Genomic DNA, 15,345 nt, shown 5'->3' on the forward strand with positions numbered 1-15,345 from the left:
GTAGCCATAGTTACTATGCTTTGTTTTTCCAAAACAAATGCTCTATCTCTTTCATGTATCACCATGACACAATAATTATGAAGGTTTATGACAACGTAACCATAATGGTTTGAAAGCCATGCAGTTATGATTGAGCACACTGGCACGTAGTATAGGATTTCTCGATTTTGCTTAACAAATTATTAGAATGAAAGATTAAAAAGACTGCAGCTTTTTTCTTAGAAGATTTACTCCTTCACTAAGGACAATGGACAATTTGACACTCACTTTCTTGGCAACCTTAAGCACAAGATTGATTGACATGACATCGACATGGGATATCACCAACAGTGATGGCACTCCTTCATTTAAAATCTATAATGTCATCTGTGATGCCCCAGTGGAATGCAGCTTCTGGAGTTGTGCATGAAAAGACGTCAATCCGACTCCAATCCATGGGTGTGAAATTCAAACTACTAGCAATGACACTTCATTGTCCTTCAGAGCAGTGGATCTCTGCAAACATGCTCACTGTGCCAGTGAACTGAAGACACTGCTGTTTGTTCATCCTTGCTCCTGTATAGAATATCCTTGAATTTCATCCAAACCTTTTGATGCCTGCGGTAGATCAGAATTCACTGCACTGATCACACTACTCCAGAGGCCCAGTCTGTAGGCTTTGTAGAATAACTGCAAAGCCAGTTAACCACAGTTAAACACCAAAGTCATACATTTAGTTTCTCACAAAACATCCTTCATGAAGAACTGGTTCTGTAGTCCCAGACTGTGGTACACCTGTCCTGAGCTGCTACTCCTTTGCCTTTTCTGACCTGACCTATTTTTGCTTTGCACTTGGCCTGGGCCCAGATCAATATTCGGGAAGATAAAATTCATAAGCCACAAGCATGACAGCTAGACACTAGACCAAACCCTCCGCCTATCAAACAAGCCTGCTAGCCTTCCAACTATTTTAATCACTTTCTGACGCAGCAGTACAAGCAATGACTGACACCATTCCCGCTTCAAGCTCAGCAAGCGTGAATGTGCTCTTGCTCCCAATACTAACAAATGAGCACCCTGGGACGCGCTGGTGCTCTCCCAGCTTCCGCTTGCGGTCCTGCCTGTGTTGTTTCTTGCCCAGAGCAAGGATCGGCAGAGACTGATGAGCCGGCCACGTGTGATCAGAAATCTGAGCTGCCTTTTATTGTTCAGGACTGCAAAAGAAAAATGAATCAATCTAGTGTCTTGACACCGCTATAAAAACCTTAAATAAAGGACTTCCATTAAAAAAGCTTAACACGTATATTTGTAATATATGTTGTGTATATGTAATATATAAATAAAAACTTATCTAAGCAGTACCACATATTTATATCTAATACCTTAGCAGCAGTATTTAAAAGCTTTGCATTAAATGTATGTACAAGAGAAACAAAAAATGATTCCAAGGACGTATTATAAAATGAATTTAAAAGCATTATAATAAATGCCGATACCATGATGCTGGTAAAGAAAGCACAGGTGCTGCATGAAAGCTGAATAAAAATAGTTTTGAATTATTGAATATATAACAATTTCAGAAATACCAACAAGAGCCGGTATAGAGCTGCAAAGGGACTTAAAAATGCAAATTATTCTTATATTAGCTATAATCCCACACATCAGCTGGACATCCAGTATGTGCATGAACTGCACCAAAAACTGTGGAAAGCATTTACAGTATGGCTTTATGAACTACATGTGTGGTCAAAAATAGTTGGCTCTGCTTTTTGTTACATAAACCACATGGGATTTTCCCAATTAATATCCTGTCCTTTGGCAGCAATAAAGCCTCCCTCTGTCATAATACAGCGCTCAAATATAATTAGTCCGCCCCTGGAGACACGCAGTCACAGGTTCAGATTTTTATGAGCTATGAGGAGGGGGAATAATGTTCTTGAAAATCCTGCAATTCACGAAGAGGCAATGTGGAAAGGTACAGCACCTCAGAGCCGATTCTGTTAAGCTGTGAGCTCTGCATACTGGAGCCCCTGCAGCTCAAGTCAATTTACACTGCACTCCTGGGAAGATCTATAGTGCAGCCCCAGAGCCTTCCTCACAGGTCTGTTCTTACATGCTTTAAGAACACAACAGGGCTCCATTCTGATTCTACTCCGAAAGTGCCCAACACCTCATATTTCATGTTATAGACAAAGGAAGACAATCAGGTCACCTGCCTACGATACACATTTAACTCCGTGCACGCTGCTCATTATTACAGAGTTCTGTACTGTGTCCTGTGGTTTCTGCTGAGACTGGAGTTCTTCATGTGGAGTATTTCAGCACAGCCATCCATTTGCAGAAGCACAGACCGAGTAGCAGGTATGAGAGCAGCACAATACTCTGAAGCACGCAAGCACTGTGTCCTGACCACGGACAGGATGGACTCCCCTCCCTCCACTGCCATCTAAACAATAATTACAAAGACCTTCACTTTCAATCTATTCAAAACTCGGCTGCCCTGTGCAAACACCATTAACATTTCAGCTCCTCAGAAACAAGGCCCGCGTGGCAAGATCTTTCTGAATTCTTGTGACTGTGCAAATGGGGACTGCTTTTGAGTGGTTTCTTTGCTGGCACAAATTTACCAAGTTGATTTTTTTTAGAATGAAAGCACAATTTCCATAGCCATTTCCATTTCATAACATGTGATCAATTGAGGACTAGGTCTTTCCCTAGAGCTAATCAGAACCTCGGTGATACTCACTTGCAGAAATAATAATATAAGAAAAAAAAATATAATTAGAATTGTTAATATATGAATTACTGTAATATATGAATTTGCTGAGAGCCCAGTGGCTGATCTCAGTGTCTTTCTATAAGTTTAAGTGAATAAATTCCTGCATATTCAATAGGGGCTCAAAGCTTTATGTAATTTATACTGAAACAATTACTTGGAAGGCTGTGAACGGTCTTTTGTATTTTTAATAGAAGAGCATGCTCATCCATGCATTAATTACTGAAATTAATTGACTTGAAGTTCTGATGTATCATTAATCATAAAAACATTGAGAACATTAGAAACGTTCCAAAAGGGAAGAGACCATACAGTAGGTCTCCTGTTAGCTTGTTGGGATTTCAGTAGAAAGTTGATCCTAGGATCTTTTTTGTTTAATGTGTGAAGAAATCCGAGTATCAGTTTCAACACCATGACTGGAAAGTTTCTGCCATACTCCTATAACCATCTGGGTAAAGAAGTGCCTCATGTCATCAGTTTTTAATATATTTTGTGTAGTTCCCACATGTTTCATCTGCTTCAATTTTCATGATGGTTCTGACGAAGTCCATAAGGTTAACTTTATCAGTGCCTTGGAGGACTCTACCTGAATCGGCATACCAACATATCTGGTATTCTGTTCTGCTCCAGACCAAAAACATCCAATTCTTTCAGCCTACCAGACTGGGACACATCTTTGAGCCTGAGAATGTTTGTTCTCTGGACTGGCTCCACGTCACTCTTAACTAGCAGGCCTCCTGTAGTGGTTATCTAAAAAATCAGAGCTACACTGAGCACTTCTACCTTTCAACGCAGAAATGACCATTCAGGTTGCTTTTAACGTCTCCTCGCGCAGAATTCTCCTTGTGTAACATAGCCCAGCCTATGCAACTGACAGAAAGCTAAAGACTCCTTTAACTGAAGCTGTTGGACAAGTGAAAGCGTTGCTGCAACAACAGATGGCAGTTCAGTCGGTCGCCTTGATTCGTAATGTGCTCACAAACAAGGAAAACCTCCCAAGAGACAGCTTCACCCAAGATTTAGATAAGCTGTTGAGCAACACTCTCTGCCGTGACCTGCTTTCAGCTGTGGAATGTGACAATCACTGAGCAGCCATCTGCCTCCACCATCACACAAGGGCACACCAGACCATGGTGCAAAACTATTTGGGACTTATCTCCCTCTCTCTCTCTCTGTTTTTTTTCTAAATTGTCTCTGAATATTCCTTCTATGAATATGCCTTGTGGTAACACTGCGTGACGGTGAGTGGCGACAGTCGGAGCACGCCGCACACAGCTTACGGTGGTCAAGAGAGCCTTTGAAAAGCCACAGCCCTCCCGCCCTGGCTTGAGCAGAGGCTGAGATTGGCCAGTTCCCCTCGGGCTTGCGCCCCAGGTTCCAGAAAAAACCCAACTGGAATCATTCCGCGGCGATCGTCTTCCTGCTGCTGGAAAAGACCCAGATCACGATGCCAAAACGAGAAACGCACCCGGCATGTCAGCGCGGTGGTAAAATGGAGGGGGAAGAGGGGGGCAATGAACGATGAAAGGACAACGATTTCTTTACGGGAGGAGCGAGCGAGCGAGTGAGCAAGGCAAATAAAGAGGGTGTGTGGAAGCAATGAGTCCGGATCTGTGACTGGTGAGAAAGGAACTCACGAGGAACTGGGCGTAATTCATAAAACAAAAACCTTAAGAAACGACATCAGCTGTGCGACTCTGATGTCATCGGACACAAGTCTGATGTATTTTATATCTCCTATAACTGTGCCTTAATGACATCAGCAGAAACACCAAACCCAGTTTTGGCAGGCTTGCCAGCAGGTGGTTTGCAGGGTAGAGCAAAGGCAGCTGATCAGGGTTCTGGACTCATAACTGGAAGGTTGTGGGTTCAAATTCTAGGTGAGACACTACTGTTGTACCCTTGATTAAGGTAACTCGCCTGAATTGTTAGAGTAATATACCCAGCAGTTTAACTGGGTGCAACATTCAGGTGCTTTGCATAGAAGTGTCAGTAAATTAGGAAGTTCAGAGAAGTAGTGTGGCAGCAGTCTAGATTTTGTATTTACTGGGCCTGGTTATGGGATCACATCCCAGAGGGCAGTACTGCTGTCGTACATTTGAGCAGAATACTTTACACAAAACCAGCACCTTAAAAAAACAGAACTGTGATCTCTGTTACAGCTGGAGAAAGCTTGCCAACGAAATGTGTTTTGCGAAATTTGAATTAAAATAATTTTGACTCCAGTTTACCAGTTATGGTTCTTTACAACTTTAGAAGGTATCAAGCATGCAAATGTTTCAGTCCATGAGTTTTTATTGCTGCATTTGTCAATATGAAACCCGTCGTCTGTTCGACTGTGTGTATGTGAGGTTCATGTCTCTTTTTTTAAACAGAAAAAAAAACAAAACAGAAAAGTCAAGGTCCCTCAACAAAACAATGTGATTGTTCTTGCACAAGAGAAATCCCAAGAATGAAATGGGATTCAGAGTTCCTAGAAACAAGCAGCTGCATCTGCTAGCTCTTTCAATGTCAAGCTGAAATCTCTTACCAGTACTCGCAGTTAATGACTCACACTCTGAGTCACACTCCAGCTATTTTTGCTTTTTAAAGTGCTGCCAGGCACTTTGTTAATATTCAACGCACTGTAAATTTAGCAGCTCATGAAAACACTGGTTTCCATGGAAGTCCAGATGAGCAGCCCAGATTGTAAAGGAGCCAGATGCCTCTATGGCCAGACTAAAGCAGGAATCTGTTTTCTTTTCCAGTGCACTATGTATAATAAAACACAGAATAACAATCAAATGCAATCAGAGCCTCATGGGTTCTCATTCATAAATCTGTCTTTGTTTAAATGACTAGACAAATGTGCATAAAAGCCAGAATAAATAATTTCTCTTGGTTGCAATGCACTATATTCATAAATGATTGAGTTTATCTGAAAAGATAGCATCACAATAGCATTTATTCCTTAAGGGGATACAAAATCTCAAACTGCAGCATTTCTTACCCTTGCAGGGAAGTTTAAAGAAGTACCCATCAGATCAATAGTGTTGGACATAAGCTGACTCTTGTGATGCAGGCTTCTTATACAGCAGCACTGTTTCAGCCTACTGCCGAGAGAAATGGAGGCTCAAACCTGTCAGAAAAGATACAACCCAGCTCATGATTTCAACTGCTATGCCAGATGAACCTGGAAAATCTAAAGTCCTTTGCTTCACTACACTGAAGAATGGGAGAGGATGCTGGAAGGCAGATAATGATTTAAAAGTGAAAGACAAAAAAAGAGGACAGTGATCATTTTTTTCCTCTCCCATGTTTTTGTTAGAAATGGGTGTTGAGGCATCCATACAGGGCTGCCCCCCCATGGCAGACAGTGCAAACTGCAACTGGAAAGGAAAGGCACAGAGCTTCAGTTTCCAATATTTAAGTGCGGTACTGTAAATCCTTCATCCTTAACCCCAAGAAAGAATTCTTCCCAAATTTTGTTGCTCTATGCTCTGTGAGGGCCTGTAAATTAATAACAACCGTGACTGAAGTCAACCTGAAAATAATTTTGAGTATGTTTTTTTTATCCACACTGACCCCACCTCTTGTCATATGAGTAATAAAACCTAATTAAACAGGACCACAGGGATGGAAAAAATCTCACTGAACACTTAAGGAGCTTAAAATGTAAAGGGTTGAGCTCCAATTCCTGGTTCCTACAAAAAAACTCTTAAGAAGCAATTTCTATAACTATCTAAAACTTTTTTTAACTAGCAAAGCTCAATGCAGCACAAACAGAGCAAACTAAAGAACTAAACTAACACGGGCACTCATGCTTGGCCAACACATGCTTTTCTTTTAAAGGGAGAAGTATAAGGACTTTATTTAATTTGTGATTGTAACTGCCAATAAAACACTGACACCACAAATGTTCTTCCCCTGAAAAATTCTTAAAAACAGTCTATGGTATTAAATATGCTAAACTAATCTCAAAACATGGCACTGGATATCTAAAAAAAAGTCTAAGGTAGTAATCACACTACCTTAGCAAGAAATAATAGTTTGGTCTGCAAATCTCACTTTAAAACTCTTTCACTGCCTTCTACAGTAGAGTCTCAACATCTGCAAATTTAAACATTCTCTTATCTGCGACTCGGTCTGGCTGACAGGGTCTTGCATGGAAGAAGAGCAGAAAGGACTGAAATTAGCAGCGCACCAGACCGGATCATGAGTACCCAGTACCCAACAGCCGCATCTCCACATCTCTTGTTTTCACATTGTATCGAATGCCCCTGGTTCTGTGTCAGCAGCAGGAAGAATGAAAAGCTGGTGATAGGTACTGACTCCCTTGTCCTTATCGTGGGGAAGGCTAGTCACAGTGCAGGGACATAGCTGAGAACACAGACAGAGAAAGTGCAGGCATCCACTGGATGCAGAGGAGGGATTCATGTTATTTATTTTACCGATTACTGATTACTATACGTCTGCAATTACTGTTTGTTTGTTGATCAATGTTATTTTAATTAACTTAAGCCAATGCATTAGTACTTCAATTATCATATAAAGGAGGGTTGCTTATGTGTTTTAACCATACATACTATACACTGTAGTAGATTATGCAATGGTATAGAGGTGGACTGGACTTGGTTCTAAGCGAATCTGGCTGTTTGTGACTGCTCTCTGCACTGAGGTCCTATTGTATTTCAGAAGTGACAGCAGGAAGGTAAGGGTTTCCCACGGTTGCATACAGGCCAGGCCTGGCCAAACAGATGCATAAATCACAGACAAAATGTACACAATAATCCATAATGAAACGCTCTTTCATAGCAATACACCACAAGATCAATTGTCTGCCAGGTGCTGCAACGTTACGTAATTCAACAGCTCTCAAGTCTCACGCATTGGGACCGACACTCACAGTCTCGTGCCTTGGTCTGAAAGTTTTTCATGGATCTGCATCAGGTCTAGGTTGATGAAACAAAAATGAACTAATGAATGTACGATTTTGAAATTGTTTTAGAGTCTCACAATTCTTTTAATTAACCAATGTGTTTTTTGTTCATAAATAAAAGAAAACATCAATATAAATAGTATGCAATTATAATTTTCGACGGTAAATGTCACGCATTGGGTTTCTGGACCCTTAAGAGCTACGTTGTCAAGACGCAGAAAAAATAACGCAGGGTTTCCACGCTGCTAAGTCATCGGGTCACAGACAAATACCGCGCCCTTCGTCGCTTGCCACTTAATTTCCACAGTGAAAAAAAACGTATTGCCTCACTGAGCACAATACAATAAACAGTGCCTCAATAGCTGCAAGAACCCAACAATGGCTTGATGCATACAAAAAATAGCAAATAGCAACTTGTTTCAAGCACATAGCTCTTCCCCTACCAGCATCAAAGATAGCCTACATCTTTGATGAATCCCATATAATAAAACTAGTTTTGTGGTCAAAAAACCTCTTCAGGTTAATAATGTTTAGTTACAGTAATAAGATCACCAGTTAATTTGCAAGCTAGTACAGTAATCTAGCAGTTAAGGGACAGGGGCCTAGCTTAGGGGGTTGAGATTACTACCCGGCTGAAGCTTTTTCCAGAGGGAAACCCTGAAGGGTATAGTCCATTTCTCCGCAGTTACAACAGCTCGCCTTCCCAGGCTGCACCTCCACATACGTCAGGACGGTACTCATGAGTCGGAACCTTACCTACTGTTACCTTGCTACGCTTCAGAGTCTCTTTCAGCTGGACCACCTTCTTGTGCTTGTGTAGCTGTGAGTCCTTGGCAGCAGCCTGGAGGTCAGTAAACCTTTGATTTACGAGGCCCGTCAATTTAGACAAGCCCTCAGGGTCATCCTGCCTCACCTGTGAGATCGAAAAGAGGAGTGGGGAGTCTCAAAAGCATTAAAGCTGAAGAAAGCAGTGGCAGCACTCACTCCTATTGGGAAAACCACCTCAGCACTACAGCTATTCCTCGACTAACACGAGTTCTATAAAATTCTCTTGAAAGCGGCATTAGACAGATGATTTATTCTTAAGAAATTATGTAAATATGAAGTGGATTCTTTCCACCCACAACTCAGAATCAACAAATTTAGACATTTTACTGCTTTATTATGACCCGATTTTGGTTAATGCTTTTAGTTTTTGCCTCTATTTGTTTGTTATGCTTGAACATCACCTTTTCACTTTTTTCAGCAAAGAAAATAATCACAACTAAAATAATGATGAGAAATGAATGAGTATGAAAAAATGAAGAAATTATGATAATTTCAAGGAGTGTGGACACGAGAGTGGGGAGGGTAAACGTGTTATACAATAGGAGGAAACAATGGCTAACCTCATAAATATTTTTATGATAAACATTTTAGGTTTTAACCAATTTGAATACTTTCATACATTAGTTTTGTACATTAACTTTGCATTTCTATAAATGTTTCAGATTCACTGCTCTTACGATGGTAGCAAGGACAATATTGAAAAGTATACTTAAACTTGCTCCACGGCCGAAACGTTGTGTTCTCTTTCTTCTTTTTTTTAGCATGGAATAAACCTATTACTTGTTCCTAAATGTTATTAAGATGATTTCACTGCCCAGATTATATCTGTTCCAGAATTTGCCTTGTGTTCCTTACTGAATATTTTTTTAAGACTGTAGACTCAATTATTACATCATTTTTCTGGAACTATAAGATAAGAAGATCTTATTTCTAAAGATCATTTTTAAAATCTGTCTTTTGTCATTATTACTGCACTGCAGGTGCAAGGGTCATGACATATTAGCAAACTGGCTTTCCCCAAAAGTCTAGTATAGACAGAAATACAGCTGTGTGGTTAGACTTTGAAGAACAAGTCAACACTAAAACCTCTGTCGCTGCTCTGCTTTTTTCTGTAAAATTGAATCAAAATAGCACAAGTGTTATCGTGAGGAACAACATGGGAATACTAGATTGGACTAAAAATGTGTAGAAATTAGATAAACCTTTAGTTTAAGTCACATCCATGCCATAACAAAATGATGAAGTGTTTACATAATGGAAGGAAAAAGGACTGATTACTTGATAAGATTTGTATATAGATTATAATTTGCATCAGTTAAAAGTTACATCTTATGCAATGGCCTATCAAATGTAGATATTTAATTCACAGTTTGTGGTTTTTTTTACAAGCCCACTGAGGTGTCTGTTAATCACCTGAAAGATGAATGGTGCAAGGAACTGAATATTTAAATTTCCAATGTGGTTTGAGAAGAGTCTGAGCAATGCTCTTTAAAGGCAAGGTCATACATCGACTTCATTATGCTAAAACGGAACTGAACAAGGCACGTCCTTTATGTGAAAGCTGCAGGTGTTCTGATGGCGCACTAAAACACATCGTCTGGCTGTGTTCCAAGTTGCAGAAATTATGTGTAGAAATACTGCAGATCCTGAATTAACCATTTGGTTGTTCAGAGCCAACGTTCAGACGTGTAGAACAATCAGCACTGACGTTCGGAATGATTGGGGCATAACAAATATTCTTTAAGAATTTAAATATGGCATTGTACCCTGTTTCAAGAGCGGGCTCAATCAGGTGATCTTGAATGAGGTGACTGAGAGGATTTTTTTTCTGTAGAAAAAGCACTCTGGAGTGTTTCCTTAGGGCATGGGGGTCCTTTCTTAAATACTTTCAAAAACACTGAGCTTTGTACATATCCCAGTAGGTTTTATAAATCCGATTGTTTTGTGATTACTGACATCACAGAGTCTAACTTTATTCTTATCTCAACAAAAAAAAAGTTAAAAGGCTTAAGCAAGTTTGTGCCTTTTGTTCAGTTCATTGTCTGGCTGTTTTTTTTTGTTTGTTTGTTTGAATTGTTTCTTAGTTTTTGTTTGTGTTTGATTTGTTAAAATGTTCAGAAACCTTCTTAAATCAAATTCTTTAAAACAGAGGTGCCTTAGTGGGGGAATAGCCCTACTTCTAAAAACCCATTAAACCGAAGCTGCTTGTCAGAACTGTGTTCGTCGGGGAATACCTGTAGTTCACTCAACAGGAGAACAGAATGTGGCTGCACACACTGTACTTCTAAGGAAAATATATGAAAAAAACTTGCCTTGGAATTTGCTTTCCACTTCTATGTTTACAATACCGGCTTTTTAAAATTGTGCCACCGCAACAGCCTTCGAACGGACGTAAATGACAGATTTCATGTACACGAGCACGAAAAAGTAAGAAATCTGTTTCTTATCAAGATGATCTTTCAGTGTTAGTTTAGAAGGAAAGGGAAAGAATTATGGATTTATACTGAAGGATCTATCACTTCACCACAGAAATAAACTGGGATTTTGTGTAGCTGAACTCTACTGACGTCTACTGACCGTCCAAAGCGGTTTATCTCCACCCTTCATTCTATCGTGGTTAAAGACACTGCCCTGTGCCTGTCCTGTTCTCATAACATCACGCGTATCAGTTCTCTGTTTGTACAGGAACTGTGGGAAACGAGAGCAGCTTGAGAGTGTGTGAGTCACGGATGGAGAATCTGTCTGACTCACACAAACACTGTGCAGATGAGTCATTGCTGGCCATTCAAGTCTTTTTGACAGACAAACTATTACAAACACAAAGCCAACATTCTATACCTTGGGTGCGTATGGCAGTGCTTAATAAAAAGCTGTTTGGTCAACATTTTAATGGGTGGCCCATTGAACTTTTTCTTTAGTGAATCGAGATAATTCTCTGAGCAAGATAAGGGTTGTTAATCAGTTGTTAGGCTCTGAAAATACAGGTCCAGCAAAGGTCTGTTATGGGAAGGAATCAGGACATGCGGGCAGGCAATGTGGTTTCAAAGTCTCACTGTCAGTTTTAAGGTGGACTGGGCAGGCGTGGTCTAAAAGGAAATGCAACTTCACAAGCTGGGCAGGCAAAATAACTGGAAACCTTGGTATGCATCTGATGCCCCAAGACAAATGCAGGCAACAGAACTGCTACCAGGAGAGAAAGGTCTTTTCCCTCTTGTCTTACCTGTGAGGTCACTTCTTCCACTGCTGCTACAAAATAGTTGATCTCTCTCTCCATTCTTGCACAGTTCAGCATCATCTGCTCCAGCTTCTTGAAATCTTCCTCGCTGCCTGTAATTCAGAGGAGTTGTGAGCACCAGCCTTCCCCCCCCCCCCCCCCCCCCGTTTTGGGAACTGGAGGGTCAGCACTGCAACTACACTTCCACAAAGACAAACCTCATATCAAGCATTCAAAAAGGGTGAAAAAAAACAACAAAAACAGACAGACAGTCAAATTTGGAAATGGAGGTTATAAACCTTATCATGACAGAGATAATACAGTACCATCTCAGCTATCGACTACCATCTGCATATATTCATGAATATATACGAATGTATTCATTAATATTAACAAAACTGAGTTGCTCAGAGGCTCGAGGATCCCGGGACTGGTTTCCTCTGTCTCTCTCACGGATCTGAGCAATCCTCAGGCCCCAGACCTGCTGGAAACCTGTACGACAGGTCTGCCCCGACGCACACCGTCACCCTCATCGTCATGTCAGTACTGCGGGCATCATGACAGGACCAGCGAAGGCACATGAATGAACTGCGGAACTGTGACATACAGAGGCCCTTCTCCGCCTAAAGGACGGCTGGGGTGTGGAACAAGTTAACCAGCCCTGTGGTTGTGGTTTAAGCCGACACCCTGGCTTCTTTCAAGAAATGGCTGTATGAGATCCTTGGATTAATTAGCTACTGACTACCAAATGGGCCAAATGGCCTCTAATGTTTTTGCTTCCACGCTGCTATCAGAGGTCCAACACATCATGTGGCAGGGGCTCCCAGCCACATAATGTGCTGCATAGAGAGTATATGTGTACAATGATGTCCACCATTGAAAATGAAGCATTTAGTCATTCAATATACATTGGAATCCACTGTTTAATATATAAAGACATATTTGTCTTGACAGCGTCAACTATGTTACTAACCTTTCTGCAAAATGAACTGGTGTGCATCCAAACATTTTAACGGCAGTGTGCATGTATGCATAAGCACATACATACATTTGGATGCAAATTTACACGCAGTCAACCAGTTCTAAACTGATTCTGTTTGTCTGCCACGGCCTGCTAGATCATATCAAAGTATTCACCTCCATTTTCTTGTAAATCCAGGGCCACATTAGTCACAATGTCCATTCCTGTACTGATATCAGGCTGGCAGGTCTTCAGGGAGGTCAGGTTTGATTTCACCACATTCAGCGACATTGCTGCACGGCTCTCTGACACTGGAGCAGGAACCAAACCAGAAAAATAAAAGCACCTGTCCTTTTAAAGCCTCTTGCACAACTGCTGCGAACAAATTGCGTAATGCATGAGGAAAAAAAGGTATGAATATAAGCATAAAACTTTATGCTCATGGATTCTGGGAGAAGAAACAAATGCTCTGGAGCACTTCCACAAATTGTTAATCTATACATTACAAGTGCCTTGCAAAAGTACTTAGATCCTTGCACATTTTTCGGTTCTTTTAAATCTTGTAGTCCTGACACTCTGAAGTAATAATTCATATTTGGCATATTTACATTTTACTACACACATTCAAAGCAAAAAGAGTAAACAAATAGTAATAGGAAGCAAAAACTGAAAAGTCACAATTGCATAAGTATTCAAATCTTCTGCTTTTGCAAACTTTAATTGAGGTGCACAGAGTTACCGTAAGGAGATCAGTTGAGTGTTCCCTGTCTGTATGCAAAAATAGTTTATTTTCAAGAAAAGACTTGAGAACTACTGTCTACAAGTGATCCCCAAGCAACAGGACAGAATTTCAGCAAATCCGCTCTTAAAAATGTGCACGAATGGCTGCCCAAGGTGCATCCACCCATTATTGAGTTCCTGGGTCTGAATACTTGTGCAATCGACACATTTCAGCCTTTTCTCTGGGTGTTGCTAACATTTACTGAAATGTTCCAACCCACAGTCTTCAGCGGGAGCATTTTGAACAGGTATGGATCGATATATTAAAAAAACGTGTATGCAAATCTTTGTCAATTCACAAAACCGGACAGTACAGCCCAAACAAACATTAGTTCAGACAACAGTAATTTAGCAATTTAGTGCAAGAATTGCGGCTTCACAGATGAGCACCTTGTACGGCTTCTGATGACTCTCACGTCTAGCTGACCCCGTGTTGATCAGCACACTGAATTTACACTGGTCACGAGTCTTCAGTAAAATATCAGCGCGCCTGCTACACTTAACTTTATGAATCTGTTGTATGCATGACTCGTTTTTTATGCATTATAAAGCACAACCTTTAATCTTGGTTTTCATTTTAAGATTACAGTGCCATAGTACATCCTTGTGAAAGCTCAATGTGCATCAACAACGTGACAATGAAATGACAGCTAATTCTACATAATTCGAAAGTTATTGCACTAAACGATACAAGGTACTAACAACGATACTACAGTGCTTTATGGAAATCTGATTACTAACACCAAATCCCTTCAATGTGACTATATTATATTAATGTGATTATATATTTTTTACAGTAAACTTAAGAAATCGACACATAAACCCTGGCTCTAAAATCGAATGAAAGTTTAATTGACAACCTGTACATAAGCCACTACAGTTTTCAGTGGTTTGGGTTTAAATTTATATTTGGCAATATTTTAATTACGATACTCTCCTAATTATAACTGGCGTGTGAAGATCATTCATTCACTAAGCTTAGATAAATCAATGAGACGAGCAATTACCTCGTCAGATGGATTGTTTAGATTTTGTGGCTAAAATACAAACCTGCGTTGACCGGCGATACTTGCTACCACAAACGAAATAAATGTTATTGTACAATCACCTTCATACTTAAATACTATAAGAACTACAGCAGAAACAATGTTTAAGAAAAAAATACACCTTCCCAAACCTGAAACTTTGAAACCAACCCGCAAATCACGCTTCCGGGTGTTGACTTCTGGGACATGTAGTTATTTTCTTACCTTCTGGAACGCAAGCCACGAAGATACTAACTACAGATCCCATTGGGTAACGCGCCTTAGCCCAAAGGAAACACGTAAGAGTTGGGACCTTCGGTAGGGAGAGTTAGGTTTTAGTGCCACCGCCTGTTAAAATAAGGCACGAACAGGCTATATCACTTGCTTAGTGTAAACAAACGCTAAATTAACCCGAGTGTAGATGTGCCTATACATGTTTTTTTAGGGATAATAATCTATAGACTGTTTACAATTATATTTTTATACTGTAAAATGATAGGAATATAAAAAATACCACAAAGATAAAATCATCATGTAAATTATAGTGGTTTATTATAGATGCTGAACATAAAAAAGATCCTCATTAGCTGTTTCCTTTAGGATTACGGAGAGTTACGGGATTCAGTCGGATTCACGGTTATTTTCAGTTTTAAATTCATATACCATTAAATTTCAACATGTTCTTGGTGTCCATGTTTGGTTATTAATAATAATAACAACAACAACAATAACTATTATTATTGTTGTTATTATTATCATTGTTATTATTAACTTCCTTATCCATAGTGCGCACAGTACACTCACCACACAAAAGCTATCGGTGGGGACGAGGAAGAGTGATGAAGCCAATTCTTAGATGGGGAT

General features: G+C 40.1%; 1 protein-coding gene across 5 annotated transcripts in view; it reads right to left on the bottom strand.

Moving 5' to 3' along the window:
• The window catches only part of nsmce2 (NSE2 SUMO ligase component of SMC5/6 complex), a 27,886-nt gene extending 13,208 nt beyond the window's left edge, over positions 1 to 14,678 (bottom strand). The window contains exons 1-4 of one of the 5 annotated variants that reach the window (XM_088928864.1): positions 14,624 to 14,678; positions 12,853 to 12,987; positions 11,722 to 11,828; positions 8,430 to 8,586 (exon numbers count right to left, since the gene is read on the bottom strand). In XM_088928864.1, the coding sequence (XP_088784990.1) occupies positions 8,430 to 8,586; positions 11,722 to 11,828; positions 12,853 to 12,967 (379 nt within the window). In that variant the 5' untranslated portion in view covers positions 12,968 to 12,987; positions 14,624 to 14,678. Of the gene's footprint in view, positions 1 to 8,429; positions 8,587 to 11,721; positions 11,829 to 12,852; positions 12,988 to 13,846 lie in introns of all 5 variants that reach the window. The other 4 variants (XM_088928861.1, XM_088928865.1, XM_088928863.1 and 1 more) reach the window with 4 other exon arrangements.
• Positions 14,679 to 15,345: the final 667 nt, after the last annotated feature.

This window comes from Atractosteus spatula, chromosome 12 (assembly GCF_055471065.1).
Source record: "Atractosteus spatula isolate fAtrSpa1 chromosome 12, fAtrSpa1.hap1, whole genome shotgun sequence".
Taxonomy (NCBI): domain Eukaryota; kingdom Metazoa; phylum Chordata; class Actinopteri; order Semionotiformes; family Lepisosteidae; genus Atractosteus; species Atractosteus spatula.